Here is a 17001-nt window from a genome sequence, read left to right as displayed (position 1 = left end):
CATGACTTCTCTATTTCACAGGAGTATAAATATGAGGTAATACAAAGGCCAAATTCCCTTAATCATTCATCACAATGATAAAAATCAAAGAATATAGTTCTAACGCACAGCAAAAGATTAAGCTTCACAAACTAGAAAGTGGCTCTAAGAAAATAGCTAAAGCATTGAAAATCTCCATTTACACCACCAGGGCAATAATTAAGTATTTCCAATCAACAAAAAAATATTACAAATCTGCCTGGAAGAGGATGTGTGTCTATAATACAAGGCAAGGAGGAGAGTTTGAGTGTCAAAGACTCTCCAAGGATCACTGCTGGAATTGCAGAAAATAGCTGAGTGTTGGGGTTGGAAAGCCTCGGGGAAAAAATAAAAAATTCAAACAGCACCTACATCATCACAAGTTGTTAAGGAGGGTTTCAAGAAAAAAAATCAAGAAAAGAAAATGCTCTCAACCCAAAACTCCAAAATATTAATTTTACAGACACAACTGGAACTTCAAACAGGACTGGATTCTATGGTCAGATAAAACTAAAAAAAAAGTACCCCATTTGTACAATGAAATATACTTCTGTATCTTTAATGTCGTGGGCCAATATTTCTGTAGTCAATATTCCACCAATATAGAGGTCCTGGACATCTTGTTCAGATACATGGCATCATGGATTCAATTAAATACCAACCTATAAAATTTTTTAAACTGGCTGTTAATGCTAGAAATCTTTTAATGGGCCAAGGTTGGATCAATTATCCAAAAACAAACATAAATAATAATAATTATATACATTTTAATAATAACTAATAACAGTCTCCTGACCTGAACCCTATAGAAAATGAGTGGGGTGAACTGAAGAGAAGACGCTAGGAAGGGTCTGGAGTGATTCTGGATGAAGGAATGGTCTCTGATCTCTTGTCAGATGTTCTCCAAATGTATCAAACATTATAGGTGAAAACTGAGATGTACAAACAGGATCTAGTGGACTCGATGTGTCACATGGCCTGGTGGCTTGTTTGTCGCGGAGCAGGTGCGCTCTCTGTTGGTTCGCTCTGCGTCCTGCAGCAACATCGTAGGCTGGATTGACGGGGAAGGATGTGGTCCTTTTTCGCACGGGATCCTATCAAAGACTTCAACTATGAGATTTTACCCGAAAACCAAGAAAAGTCAGGAATATGGACCCTTAGTCGGGGCAAGCGCAAGGTAAAAAGACTTGACACATAATATAAAGCATATAGTGTCGCAGCAGGCCGCTGAAGCCTCGGTCTAAAGTTTAGCTACATCCCGCTTAGCATTGCGCGGTAAAGCTAATGTAAAAAGCTCTAAACACCCTGAAATTCTATGTAGGATTATATGTTTTAATAGGCAGTACTAAATATCTTTAGAGGCGCATTTGTTTTAATAAAAGGCCCACTTATAACACAAACTAGGGTTCTTTTGTCATCTTTGCACCATATTATGTATCGTTCCTGTGGCCACGTCAACAGAAAACTGCAGACACATTAAACGGCTTAATAATGATTGTATGACTAAGTACAATTGTTAGTATTAATTTTTTTATGTGTTTCCTTTTTTTTTAGTTGGAGTGTTACACTGCCATCGCTCGTTGTATTATGTATGATCATATAAATTGCTGAGAAAGGTGCACTGTTTGTATTTACTGTACACGTGTCCTGATGTGCCATATTAATTACTGTATCACGTCATCATTCACCAGAATTACCTATGTCATATCAGTAATTGTATCAGATCGTCATTTACTAAGTTTACTGGCAGGCATCAGTAACTATCTGATCATCTCTGTCTGATAATCTTCTGATCAGTATTATATTTGCAGCTGAAACATCAGGGAGGCTTCTTACTGTAATGTGATTGACTAAAGTTTATATATCAGTAGTTTCGTTCATTGGAAGACTAGTCAGTATAATCAGGACATTCTGGTTTTCCAACTCTTAATTGCACTCGTCTTCTTGACCAAATATAGATGAATTGTAACTTAAGTTAACCAGTACCCCACCTTTATTCCAGACGACTGGTGAGCCAGTGTCAGTCTTCATGTTTGAGGTTTCCCAGGGAACAGAGGAGCAGACACAGCTGGCTAAAGCAGCTTTCAAACGCACAAAAACTCTCAGACATCCCAACATCTTGTCTTATGTAGATGGGTTGGAGGTAAGGTTCTCATGAAATGATGTTGTTTATCAGTGTGGTGATGAATCACAAGGGGGTTGTTCTCTTGAAGCAATGCTTCATCTTGATTATTCAGGTTGAGGTGAGCTTTGTGAATGTAACCCCTTGTCAGTTAAATATACACAAACTTTTGACGGTCAAGAATTGTTAAAAAGCCATTTTTATGAAAACTCCTGTCTTTTCCTGTTTGACGTCAGACAGAGAAAAGCTTGTACATCGTCACAGAGCCAGTGACGACTCTGGCTGCTCACCTGAAGCTCCAGGCGGAGAAGGGTGGTGCGAGTGATTTAGAGGTGTCATGGGGTCTTCATCAAATTGTCGTAAGTTGTGAAGTCATGGACTAAAATGAAATTATTGTTCAATCATTAGTTAAATTTGCCAGTTTGCTGTCACTCTTTCCCATCAGAAAGCACTAAGCTTCTTGGTGAACGATTGCCATCTCAACCATAATAACTTGGGCATGTGGGCCGTCTTTGTGGACCGTGCTGGTGAATGGAAACTTGGAGGGTTGGATCATGTGACTTCAGACCAGGGAGACTCTACTTCCTTACCGCCACCTAAAGTGATCAACCCTGACTTGGAGAGATATGACCCTCCGGAGAGCCCTGGCAGTGGTGGAGATAAATGGTACAGGCAGAAATCTCTTATTCTCGAGTTCTCTTTATTCATGTACAGGTGCTGGTCATATAATTAGAATATCATCAAAAAGTTGATTTATTTCACTAATTCCATTCAAAAAGTGAAACTTGTATATTATATTCATTCATTACACACAGACTGATATATTTCAAATGTTTATTTCTTTTAATTTTGATGATTATAACTGACAACTAAGGAAAATCCCAAATTCAGTATCTCAGAATATTAGAATATTACTTAAGACCAATACAAAGAAAGGATTTTTAGAAATCTTGGCCAACTGAAAAGTATGAAAATGAAAAGTATGAGCATGTACAGCACTCAATACGTAGTTGGGGCTCCTTTTGCCTGAATTACTGCAGCAATGCGGCGTGGCATGGAGTCGATCAGTCTGTGGCACTGCTCAGGTGTTATGAGAGCCCAGGTTTCTCTGATAGTGGCCTTCAGCTCTTCCTCTTCTGCATTGTTGGGTCTGGTGTCTCTCATCTTCCTCTTGACAATACCCCATAGATTCTCTATGGGGTTCAGGTCAGGCGAGTTTGCTGGCCAATTAAGAACAGGGATACCATGGTCCTTAAACCAGATACTGGTTGCTTTGGCACTGTGTGCAGGTGCCAAGTCCTGTTGGAAAATGAAATCAGCATCTCCATAAAGCTTGTCAGCAGAAGGAAGCATGAAGTGCTCTAAAATTTCCTGGTAGATGGCTGCGTTGACTGTGGACTTCAGAAAACACAGTGGACCAACACCAGCAGATGACATGGCAGCCCAAATCATCACTGACTGTGGAAACTTCACACTGGACTTCAAGCAACATGGATTCTGTGCCTCTCCACTCTTCCTTCAGACTCTGGGACCTTGATTTCCAAATGAAATGCAAAATTTACTTTCATCTGAAAAGAGGACTTTGGACCACTGAGCAACAGTCCAGTTCTTTTTCTCCACAGCCCAGTTAAGATGCTTCTGACGTTGTCTCTGGTTCAGAAGTGGCTTGGTAGCCCTTTTCCTGAAGACATCTGAGCGTGGTGACTCTTGATGCACTGACTCCAGCTTCAGTTCACTCCCTGTGAAGCTCTCACAAGTGTTTGAATCAGCTTTGCTTGACTGTATTCTCAAGCTTGCAGTCATCCCTGTTGCTTGTGCACCTTTTCCTACCCAAATTATTCCTTCCAGTCAACTTTGCATTTAATAAGCTTTGATACAGCACTCTGTAAACAGCCACACCTTTCAGTAATGACCCTCTGTGACTTACCCTCTTTGTGGAGGGCGTCAATGTTCGTCTTCTGGATCATTGCCAAGTCAGCAGTCTTCTCCATTATTGTGGTTTCAAAGAACAAGAGATACCCAGAATTTATTCTGTAGGGATGGTCATTAATTCAAACTCAAATGTAAATATTCAAATATTTTGAGATACTGATTTTTGACTTTCATGAGCTGTAAGCTCTAATCATCAAAATTAAAAGAATAAACATTTGAAATATATCAGTCTGTGTGTAATGAATGAATATAATATACAAGTTTCACTTTTTGAATGGAATTAGTGAAATAAATCAACTTTTTGATGATATTCTAATTATATGACCAGCACCTGTATATGTCCTATAAGTTATTACATTTTAAATTGACTTGACTTTCAATCAAGATCTAAAAGTTTTTGTAAAATGCATATTTAGTAAACTGTAGCTTATTGTTGTGTCTGTACAATCTCAGGACAGGGGACGTGTGGCGTCTGGGTTGTCTCATTTGGGAAGTATTTAATGGAACTTTATCACGTGCCTCCTCGTTACGATCTCTCGGCAAGGTACAAGATCATAGCTAGTTGTGCAATAACGACTTTCTACAGTAGTTTTGATTATTACATATAGAATAAAAGCTATTTATGCTCAAGAGTCTTTCAAATCACTTTCTTTACTTCTTACAGATTCCAAAGCTGTTAGTGCCGCATTACTGTGAGTTAGTGGGAGCAAACCCAAAGATTCGTCCCAACCCTGCACGTTTCTTACTGAACTGCAGATCTCCTGGAGGCTTTATGAACAACAGCTTTGTAGAGAGCTGTCTGTTTCTGGAAGAGATACAGGTATTTAAACAGTTGTGTTTGTCTTTTTGTGTGAGCCTGTGTTGTGTTGCATTACACTAGCATTCAAAATTTTGGTGTTGGTAATTCTAATATGCTGATTTGGGCCTCGAGACATTTCTTATTACCAGTATTGAAAACAACTGTGTTGCGTAATATTTTTTGGAATCTCTTCAGGATTCTTTGATGAATAGAAATAGGGATGTTCATTTCGGTTATTTTTCCTAACCGACAACCGATGCTCGTTAACCGATTATTAACCGTTAACCGACAAGATTATTTTAAATTAGAACTAAAATTAAATTAGAAAGAATAAGTGTCTGTGACCCATTAAAAATACTAACATTTGTTTTCGGGGGATTAATTTTACATGTGCAAAAAGCAGTAAACAACCCTAACCTTTTACAATTCCGATTATCTTCATGACTAAAAAGAGTAGTTGCTTCCACTGTTAGAAGGAAAAAAAAAAAAAAAATCAAGTGATTGCTCCAGCGCCGCATGCGCGCACACGGTTAAGCATTCTACTTTGACAATGCAGCCTGTTCATTATCATTATATAAAAAAAACAATCAGTCAAACATATGGGAAAAAAAACACTGCTCAGTTTAAATATGTAGTAAAATCTGTGCCGTTAAATTATCACCGTACCGCCATGAAGTTATGCAAAACATTTTGTTTTACGTGGATATTGGAACGTGAGTGAAGTAGGCCTGTACATAAAAGGTAAATAATATTTTGGCATTCAAATACATTGCGAATACGGAAACATTTGATTTTGTGTCGAACGAGAGACCCAACATTGGTTTCAGTTTCGTTTTAGCCTTAATTCGTTTTGGTTTGTCGCTATATCTTACATTTTTTAATTCTTGTTCTTTTCTAAATAGCCTACTGTTAATTGAAAGGATTTGTTGAGAAGTGAGGGGAACTAAAATAGCATAGCTATGTTTACAGTGTTTATTATAGTATTTGTAATTCGCGTTGGCCTATCTGAATGAAATAATAAAATGCGACTTGTTTTTTTTTCTCTCTCTAAAAAACGTTATTTTTGTTTGTTTGTTTTTTGTTGTTGTTGTTTTTATACGCGTAGCTTATTATAACCATGCAGTAAACCTTTTAAAATATCTTGATAAATTACTGAAAAAATAAATAAATAAGTGACTTTAAACCGTTTAACTGATTGTATTAATCGGTCAAAATTCTTATCGGTCGGTTAACGGTTAAACGGTTAAAATGAACATCCCTAAATAGAAATCTTGGTAGCACTTTATTTCACAGTCCTGTTACTCATGTACATACTATGTACTTATTATTGTAATTACAATAACTAGGTACTAACCCTGAACCTACCTCTAAACCTAACCCTACCCCATGTAGTTACCTTGTTACCAGCACTTTCTTAGGTAGGTACACTGTAAGTACATTGTAAGTACATGTTAGAGCATGTATTGTAAAAAAAAGTGCAACCAAAATCTTATCATGTGATGTGAACGTCTTTATTGCCATCTATCATCGATTTAATGCATTAATTCCTTGCAGAACCACCCTCAAATATTTGAACAGTAATGTACAGTAGTGGTCAGAATTATTGGCACCCTTGGTAAATATGATCAAAGAAGGCTGTGAAAATTAATCTGCATTGTTAATCCTTTTGATCTATTATTTAAAAAATGTACAAAAATCTAACCTTTCATTGGATAATAAGAATTTAAAATGGGGGAAATATCATTATGAATTTTTTTTTTCCTCTTATACACATTGCCTACAATTAACAGCACCCTTTTATTCAATACTTTTTGAAACCTCCATTTGCCAGTTTAACAGCTCAAACTTTTCTCCTATAATGCCTGATGAGGTTAGAGAACACCTGACAAGAGATCAGAGACCATTCCTTCATCCAGAATCACTCCAGACCCTTTAGATTCACAGCTCCATGTTAGTGCTTCTTCTCTTCAGTTCACCACTCATTTTCTGCAAGGTTCATGTCAGAGGACTGGAATGGCCAGCAGAAGCTTGGTTTTGTGCTCAGTGACCCATTTTTGTGTTGTTTTTTAGGTTTGTGTTTTGATTATTGTACGGTTGGAAGATCCAAACATGGCCCATTATAAGATTTCTAACAGAGTCAGTCACGTATTGTTTTTTTTTTTTTGTCTGTTGGTATTTGATAGAATCAGTGATGCCAAGTGTCAAGATGTTCAGGACCTCCAGCAGAAATATAGGCCCACAACATCAAAAATACAGCAGTATATTTCATTGTACACATGGGGTACTTTTTATCCCTGTGTTCACCAAACCCATCTTGAGTGTTTGCTGCTAACAAGCTCATTTTTTAGTTTCATCTGACCATAGAAGCCAGTCCCATTTGAAGTTCCAGTCGTGTCTGATAACTGAATATGCTGGAGACTGTTTTTGGATGAGCTAGGAGAATTTATCTTGAAACCCTCCCAAACAACATGTGGTGATGTAGGGGCTGTTTGACAATTTCTGACCTACGAGACTCAACTATTTTCTGCAATTCTTCAGCTGTGGTCATTGGAGAGTCTTTAGCCACTCAAACTCTCCTACTCACCGTGCATTAGGACGATATAGACACACGTCCTCTTCCAGGCAGTTTCATAATATTTTATGTTGATTGGAAATTCTTAATTATTGCCCTGATGGTGGAAATGGGAATTTTCACTGCTCTAGCTCTTTTCTTAAAGCCACTTCACTAATTTGTGAAGCTCAATTATCTTATCTGCACATCAGAAATATATTCTTTGTTTTTTCTCATTGTGATGGATGATTAAGGGAATTTGGGCTTTGTTTTCCCTGCTATTTATATTTCTGTGAAACAGGAAGCCATGGCTGGATAATTTCATGTTCATAATCACCCTGGAGTGCTCAAAATTGTGAATATGAATGGGAATATACTTTAGAGATATTTTACTCATAAGAATTTCTAGGGGTACCAATAATTGTCCAACGTGTATTTGAGAAAAACATTTATTTCAATAATGATATTTCTCCCCATTTAAAATTCTTATTATCCAATGAAAGGTTAGATTTTTGTGAATTTTTTTAAATAATAGATCAAAAGGATTAACAATGCAGATTAATTTTCACAGCCTCCTTTGATCATATTTACCAAGGGTGCCAATAATTCTGATCACTACTGTATATTGATGAAAATGCTTTGATAAATGAATAATTCAGATGTTATAAATATTTAATGTAAAATGATAAAACGGTATGTAGAATAATCAGGCTATTTGTGTGTGTTGTGATTTTGTCTGTATGGGTTTGTGTTGTTTTTATGTGTTTTCATTAATACTGTAATGTGATTATTATCATAAGTTTAGGTCAGTCAAGTCATCTAAATGCCTGTTTGTTTATGTGTTCATGTAGATTAAAGAACCTGCAGAGAAGCAGCAATTTTTCCAGGACCTAAGTGAGAATCTCGACTCGTTTCCTGAAGATTTCTGTAAACATAAAGTGCTGCCTCAGCTCCTTACAGCCTTCGAGTTCGGCAATGCTGGTGCTGTCGTCCTCACACCATTATTTAAGGTGATAGACATTTTGGGTATTGCATTAACACTTAAACATGTTGTACATTATCTTTAAAGCATCTTAAACAAAAAGTTTAAGTTACTTTAATACAGTCCTGATATGTTGTTTGTGTTAGGTAGGGAAGTATTTGTCAGCTGAGGAGTACCAGCAGAAAATCATCCCAGTCATAGTGAAGATGTTCTCCTCTACCGACCGTGCCATGAGGATACGACTGCTACAGCAGGTATACAACATCACTTCATTGCTTTATGTAGCTTTCGTAAGAGTTTTCTACATTAGAGTTTAGGGTTGCACTTTATTTTGATAGTCCACTTTAGACATTCTACTAACTATAAGTAACTTTGTAACTACATGTCAACTAATTCTCATTCATTTGCAACTATATGTCTACTAACTCTCAGTAGGGTAGGTTTAGGGTTAGTAGAATAAGTTGACATATACTTGCAAAGTTTCTCATACTCAGTATGTTGTATGTTGTGGACTCATCAAAATAAAGTGTTAGAAGATATTAAGCAGACAGTCTACTAATACTCTAATGACTGCTAGTTGACATGTAGCTACAAAGTTACTTACTGTTAGTAGAATGTCTAAAGTGGACTATCGAAATAAAGTGTTACCGAGTTTAGTCATACCAAAGTCTTACCCAAGCTGTCTATCATACACACTTCTACACTCTCAGTTCTAATTGTATTCTTTTTTCTGTTTGTCTCTCTTTTTACCAGATGGAGCAGTTTATACAGTATTTGAATGAAGCAGCAGTTAACTCGCAGATATTTCCACACGTGGTTCATGGCTTCACAGACACAAACCCTGCCATCCGAGAACAGACTGTAAAGGTATTTGTATGCTCCTATCTTCTCTCCTTTCCAGTGTTTTGACACTGTCAATGTAACTGATGTTGGCATATTTATGCATTTAGCAAACACTTAAATGATGTTTCTTTTTAATTTCTTTTTCTCCTGTAGTCCATGCTACTGTTGGCCCCTAAATTAAATGAAACCAATTTAAATCAAGAGTTGATGCGTCACTTTGCACGACTCCAGGCTCGGGACGATCAGGGCCCCATCCGCTGCAACACCACCGTTTGCCTGGGCAAAATTGCCCCCTACCTCAATGCTGGGGTAACTGCATCTAAAACCCATAATCCTTCACTTGTTCAGGCATATTGTTTTCTCTCAATGACAATCTTTTTTCCAATGCTTTTTTCTCAGATGCGCCAGCGTGTATTAATCTCTGCATTCTCACGGGCATCTAAAGACCCGTTTCCTGCCTCGCGTGCAGCAGGTGTGCTGGGGTTTGCTGCCACACATCAGTACTATAGTGTGGCAGAAAGCGCCAATCGTATTCTGCCCACACTGTGCACACTGACTGTGGACCCAGACAAAAACGTCAGAGATCAGGTAAAGAAAATGCACAACTTATAGACAGAACAGGACTGATACAATATCTATTTATATGTTCTGTGGTTCGGGTATGTAATCCATCATTTTTGAAAGAGACAATTTCTTAAATATTTCTGTTCCTGTAGGCGTTCAAAGCCATAAAAAGTTTCCTCAGTAAGCTGGAGACAGTTTCTGAAGACCCCTCTAAACTAGCTGAAATAGGTATGATGTTTTTAAAAGCATATTTTGTCCATTAAAGGGATAGTTTACTCGAAAATGTTTTTTTTTAAATTCAGTCTTCTCAAATGAAGGTAATTGAATAAAAATTATGCTAACGGTTAAATCGCAGAAAAGGATGTGTCTGCATCAGCGCAGACAGGAGGCTCAGCTGCTACATGGGCAGGATGGGCGGTAACAGGTGTCTCATCTCTCACCTCCAAACTCATCCGAAATGCTCCGGCTGGTTCGGAGGCACCACCTGCTGAAAACAGCCCCGCTCCTCAACCTGCTGCTGGACCAGTACCCACAAATACTTCAAGCAAAGGTGTGCAACAAAACAAAAGCTATGTTTCATTTCAAAGGCTGCGCCCTCTGGAGGTCACATTTGTCATATGCATATACATCAAGGGTGTCTCATTTAAAGGTGCAGTGTGTAAATTTTAGCGGCATCTAGTGGTCGAGGTTGCGAATTACAACCAACGACTCAGTCCCGTTCACCCCTCCATTTAAAGAAGCTATGGTGGCCGATACAGGGCTAAGATGTCAGCAGAGAGTAGCCAGCAATGAGGTTTCTTTACAAAGGTAAATGAAGGAATTATATTTACTTAGTTATTCAATAAATCGATATGTTATTGCAAATATTATTGTTACTTGTTCATCATTGTGTCCATGTTTTATTCGCAAGAACAACATAGTGACGAAACGTGCTCTGTTTGTCCTGTAAGGGCTACTGTACAAACATGGTGGCGACTTCCATGTAAGAGGACCCGCGGTGTATGTAGATATGAATTGATCATTCTAAGTTAATAAAAGCATAACGGTTCGTTATGTAAGTTCTTTATACACCTCTGAAAACATAGTTATGTATATTATATTGCATTTTTGTCAGTAGATCCTCCTAAATATTTCACACTGCACCTTTAAAAAAAATAAAAATAAATAAAAAACCATTGTAAAAATTCCTGTTATTTCTTGTGAAGCATATAAAGGAAGTAGAATGAAGATTATCGAGGAAGTAAATCTTGAATAGTAAGAAGCTAAATGATATAACTAGTTGCCACAAAATGTTTTTACAAATTTACATTGAAAAACCCTTTCATTCAGTGAGTTGCGTATTTACATGTACAAAAATACAGTTTTTAATAACCTAATTTTCAACCTACCAAACAGTTTTAATCTGTAATCTTTTTTTTTTTTTTTTATCAACTTTTCATTGTTTTTTTTTTACACACATCACATCTATTCAAAACAACAACAAACACCAAAAAAAATAAAAAACAGACATACAATAATAATAATAATAATAAGAGTCTAGTCAAAAGGAAGAGAGAGGGAGCAATCTTATTTTATGCTCATAATCTATTTTTTCCCAAAAAGATTATGAGCAGAAATAAACATTAAAAAGACTGGTACCAAGTTAATTATCTCACCAACTTCGGCTTTTCCTGTTAGAGCCAGAAATGAGATCACAGACGTCAGGTGCACGTGGGATCAAATCAGAGAAATCAAATGAGGAGACAGTGGAGCCAGATGGGGATCGGTGGCCAGATGAAGATTGGGGAAGCCTTGAGGTGAAAGATGGTTATTCAAATTATGTAAAGTCTCTGGTGTTTTTTCAGTGCTTTACATTTTATAGTGTTAAAAATGATCTTACACATGAATACTGAGAAATTTGAATTAGGGGTGTAACGATAAATCGATTAATCTAGTGCATGGCAGTTCTCTCTGAAATTGATTCTGAGCTTAGTTTTAACAGCAGATGGCACTGCATGCTTTAGAAACAGCTTGCTTTCAGTTCCTTACACACACACCACTTGAACTTAAAATAATCATTCATAAAGTTCAAAAAGGTTGAAATGTATTACAAGTGTTCACAGTGGGTTGTTTACATTCTTGCATCATAAAAGCAGAGGTGCAAGTACATTTAACCACTCAGTTGAAAGCACAAGCGGAGTGTGCAGTTAAAGACTAGCCTAGAGCGCCATCTGCTGTTAAAAACTAAGTTCAGAATCAACTCGAGAGAGAATTGCGATGCATTAGGAAAATCACAGAATTGATCCATTAATCGATTTATCGTTACACTCCTAATTTGAATAATTCCTTATCTCTGCACCCACAGGACCCTGAAAAAGTCCAAACAGATCCAGATGATTGGCATTCTGATTGGTCTGCAATGTCATCAACACAGAAGAAAAGCAGTGTAAGTGATTTGCATTAGTGTAGCTTATTGAATAAAAGATCACTATTATCCTACTTGATTTGTTCAGTGTTTGCTTTGTGCAAATGTTGAGGACATATATACAATATCCATACTTATAATTACTTAATAGAAAAATTTGACAGATTTTTATCCATATTCATTCTACTAGTGGTTGTCTGAGATGGGATCTCTTTATATATTTTTATAAAATATACTGAGCATATTGTACGTGCATTGCAATATAATGATCAAATGAGATAATTCTATTCATTCAAATGTTACTTAACAAATAAATGCTGTATTATCCATTAATAAGGCTAATCTACAGCTTACCATGTTTCCATAGTTGGGCCGGAAGTCCTCAGAGGCAGTAAAGAAGCAGAGTTCTGATTGGAGCTCTGGCTGGGATGCAGACGACAGCTGGTCTAATGAGAAAGACGCAGATGGTCAGGGTCAAAGTTCACCTGCTGATGAGGGCTGGGGTAATGACTGGGATGAGGATGGAAGTCTGGCTGAGAGTTTCAACCTAACACCTCAAAGTAAAGCCTCAACTGGAGCTCCAAAAAGTGGCAGATTAAGCTCTGCGCAGGAAGGGGTACGATTGGCCAGCGATTATAACTGGGATGGAGCAGAAGGAAAATCAACAACGTCCGATCTGCTGTCCAGTGTGTCACAGCGAAGTACTACGGTAAGTCTCTGGTTGAGGTATTTCCTTTCATTGTGAATTGTTAAAGGTGGCGGAAATCCATTCTGGAACCAGGGTTCCCACGGGTCCTTGAAATCCTTGAAAGTTTGTGAATCTGATTAAAAATTTTCAAGGCCCTGGAAAGTTTTTGAAAATAAACAAACATAGATACAGGTCCTTGAAAATATTCAAGGATTATTATTCCCTCCGGTCCGCTAATGTGTTATTTTGCCAACACTTTGTGCATACTAGCTTGCTTGATTTACGTTGCACATTTATGCGTTACGTTAAGTGTTTCCCACGTGAGGTACTTTGTGTTGTTCATTGCCTTGACGTTCACACGCACACGAAACTACTAAGATGGTACCTCAACGTTTCACAGACACACCGTGAAACATTGTAAAAATAGGCTGAAACCGCTGAAACGTGATGACTGGAAAATGCAAATTTCAAGATATTTGGCGCACCAAAGAAGATTACAAAGAATGACTTGCCAGAGATCCAAAGGATGTAATGTTGAATTGCTTTGCTTGTTAAGATAATGTAAAGCCATGAGGCAAGAAAAACTTAAAAGCATATTCATATATCTTAAAACTTTTGCTTACATGAGCCTAAGCTCTTTTCAATAAAATCCATGAAAAAGTTAATATCAGATCATTTTAGAATACAGTATAGTATGTACCAAATATTACTCAATTTTATGCAAAACAGAAATACGACAAATATCAGATTTCTGTCATATGGCCAAAAATAAATGCATAGTTTTTTTGCATAGTTGTTTGACACATGAAAACTGTAACAATGTATCTTACAAGGTGACGCGATGTAACCTTGAAATTCTCTCACTTGAAATGTGTCCCCACATTAAGTCCTTGAATTTGAGGGTATTGGGCCTGGAAAGTCCTTGAAAGGTCCTTCAATTTGAAGTTAACCAAGGTGTGGGAACCCTGTGGATCATAGTTCCCTCCCAGTGTATGATGTTTATGTGTGATGTGTGGTTTTTTGTCCACAGAAGTCTGATGGCTGGGATGCGGACAGTGCAGGAGACTGGGGAACAGAAGAAAACTGGGAGTCACTGGATGGAGATCAGGGTCAGAGACTTTTTTTTTTTTTCAGTTTATGAACTTAAAGGGATAGTTCACCCAAAAATTTAAATTCTGTCATTAATCACTCACTCTCATGTCGTTCCAAACCCGTAACCCGTCACCCTATAGAGCCATTCTGGAGCGTATCCACTGAACGTAAACAACATATGCTGTTCTTTGTCAGCAGCACCGTACGCGGATACGCTGTTTACGTTGTGTATGCTTTAATCTGAAAGAAAACAACATATCCGTGTACATACATTGCGTACTTTGTTTACGTATGTGATGCTCTTCATAATGGTGCTATAGGGTGACGTGGAGCAGACGAATTGTTGAATAAAGTTGTTATTTTTGTTTTCTTTGCGCACAAAAAGCATTCTCGTAGCTTTGTAAAATTACGGTTGAACCACTGATGTCACATGGATTATTTTAACGATCTCCTGGCTACGTTCCTGAGCCTTGATCGTGTTAGGATCCTTGCTGTCTATGGGAGGCTCAGAAAGCTCTCGGAATTCATCAGAAATATCTTAATTTGTGTTCATAGACGCAAACTTCTTCACCTATCAGTGACAACTCACTTTTTTGAGATAAAAGTAGGTCACCTATGAGATTTGCTTGGATCCAACGAGAAAGTGTTTTTAAGGGGGTCTTACAAGGGTAAATAAAGAACTGGTTATTTCAATAAGTTATGTATTGTATTTTCTTTACTCTTCAAAAAATATGTTTAAAAAGGGTCATATTTTATGTATTTGAGGTCAAGCATTTTGCATTTTAGGTCAGTATTGCCATCTAATCAGCCAATATTGTCTTAAATAGCCTGCACAGCACTTCATCTTTTATAACATGGGATTTTGACCAAATATATTCAGTCTTGATTTTTGTAAAAAAAATAAAATAACATTTTGTTAAAAATTTGTTTTGGACATATAAGGTAATAGAAAAATATTTGTAAAAAATACCTTAAAGTAACTACAAATGAGCATGTAAAGCAAATATCTTTAAAAGAAATTTCGTGTGGAGCATGCCCCCGATCCGCTCAACGTTCTCACCTTTTTTCCGCCGTACCTGTTTGCATCTCTGTGTGCTCCGAAGATGAACGAAGGTCTTACAGGTTTGGAACGACACAAGGGTGAGTAATTAATGACAGAATTAAAATTTTTGGGTGAACTATACTTTTTAACCAGCCTATTAAAATACAGATTCATTCATTGTGCTTTCAGTTAGAGAAAATAGAAAGTGCATCTCAAATAACCATGCTTTCACTCCCTTAGGTTTAAGTAAAGCAGAATTAGCAAAGAAGAAGCGAGAAGAGCGGCGGAAGGAGCTGGAGGCCAAACGGGCAGAGCGCAAGGCAGCAAAGGGTCCTCTGAAACTGGGCGCTCGCAAACTGGACTGATAACTGGAGGTACAACAGATCATTGACTCTTTGAAGATGAAGGGACTGCGAGATTTTAAAGAAACATTCCGTGATGGAGCTCACAGCTGTCTGTACGCTGGGCAACTTGGAAGAACTTAAATTCAGCCGTGTCTGCTGACTGAGGAACAGCTAACACACCTTAAACTATGATATTCCTTTTCTCTCCTTACAGTACCATGATTTTTATATTACACAATATCATAGTTTACTGAGTGTGCATGAACTCACTGGTTTGATTATTAGGAGTCGAGGGAAATTTGAACAATATAATCCTAGATATCTTTGTATGGATCTACACTGATTATACATTAACTGAGGACCACTTTGCCCTGAATGTGGTCTTTGAGGATATATGAAAATGGATGATGCAGAAAAACACAAACATGTTAGCTGTTACTTAATCATGATCCTAGATGGAACAATGCCATTACTAGTGCATGTATAAACACAGATGAATATTTTCAAAACAAAGGATTCACTTGACCAAAAAAACATTGTAACTCATGAAAGGCGTTTTGTTCTTTCTTTGTTTGCCATATGACAGGGTGAGGGTGGATGTGCTTGTTATTTCTGGTTTGTGCCTTCTTTTGCGTTCCTAGTAGGTGGTACTGCTTATGTTGTAAAATAAACTAATCAACAGATGATTTTAGTTAATGAGACGGTCTGTGAAATCTGGTGCAATATTTTCAGAAGGGGTAATTCATGTACTGTACACACAGATGTAAAATCCAACTTCATATGTATTATAATAAAGAGGAGCAGTCTGTCTTTGGAAATGTGCCGTACAGAATAGTGTTGCTCAGTTGCACAGAACTTAGTCCTGCAAATGGTAACAAAGGTCTCATTGAACTGCCAGAAACACAGTGTTGCCTTCCAGAAATACAGAAGATGAGGTGAGATTTACTTTCTACAGTAATCAAAAATCTACAAATATCAAGGAATTTAATATTATAGTTCCCAGGCCTAAAAACACTGGTAGTGTTCAGCTCTAAGATATTTAATTAGCTGAATTGTCTATACAATATTTTCTATAGAAAATAAAAAAAATTCTAAAAATCCTTATGACAAGGCTTGATGAGAAATGACAAATTCATGGAAAATTATTGGTAAAAAAAAGTTTGAGGTATAACCCTGTGTTACGTCTTAAGTGGCTAGGGATTTAAAGAGAACGTAACAACATTAAGCATTTAAGGAGAGCATTTGTCCAAGCCCCTGCCACAGCATAACAACAACTACAACAGGATCCCTTTAACAGGTTTTATTCACAGCTCAGAGAGCACACAATAGCTTCCAAACAAAGGGAAGTTAAATTAAAAGGGAAGCAAAAACTTCCGGAGGGGGAACATTGCCAAAATAACAAAAGCATTTCTATTCTGGGGGTTAAATTCTTTCTAAACCTGTCAAATAAAAAAGGAAATCAACAACAAAATTAATCATCAAAACGGGAGAAAACAGATGCAGTCCAAAAGAAAGGGCGTCCACCTCCCTACAGCTCCCAAAAGGGTAACAATCAATCAAGAGAGTACAGCTTAAGCTGTTGGTAGCAGGGAAAATGCAAAATAAGTGCTAAACAGCAAA

General features: G+C 37.3%; 1 protein-coding gene across 1 annotated transcript; it reads left to right on the top strand.

The window, feature by feature from the left end:
* The first annotated feature begins 984 nt into the window (after positions 1–984).
* scyl1 (SCY1-like, kinase-like 1) lies at positions 985–16199 on the top strand. Its single transcript, XM_058798749.1, has 18 exons — positions 985–1195; positions 2021–2161; positions 2377–2499; positions 2586–2806; positions 4526–4616; positions 4737–4892; positions 8274–8432; positions 8551–8658; positions 9158–9271; positions 9401–9556; positions 9647–9835; positions 9964–10039; positions 10167–10361; positions 11489–11607; positions 12156–12236; positions 12583–12924; positions 13934–14012; positions 15278–16199. The coding sequence occupies exons 1-18, from the start codon at positions 1088–1090 to the stop codon at positions 15400–15402; spliced, it is 2583 nt and encodes an 860-aa protein (XP_058654732.1). The 5' UTR covers positions 985–1087; the 3' UTR covers positions 15403–16199.
* The last annotated feature ends 802 nt before the right edge of the window (positions 16200–17001 follow it).

The sequence above is a fragment of the Onychostoma macrolepis genome, chromosome 14, assembly GCF_012432095.1.
Source record: "Onychostoma macrolepis isolate SWU-2019 chromosome 14, ASM1243209v1, whole genome shotgun sequence".
In the NCBI taxonomy this organism is placed as follows: Eukaryota; Metazoa; Chordata; class Actinopteri; order Cypriniformes; family Cyprinidae; genus Onychostoma; species Onychostoma macrolepis.
This window is presented reverse-complemented; position numbering and strand designations above follow the sequence as displayed.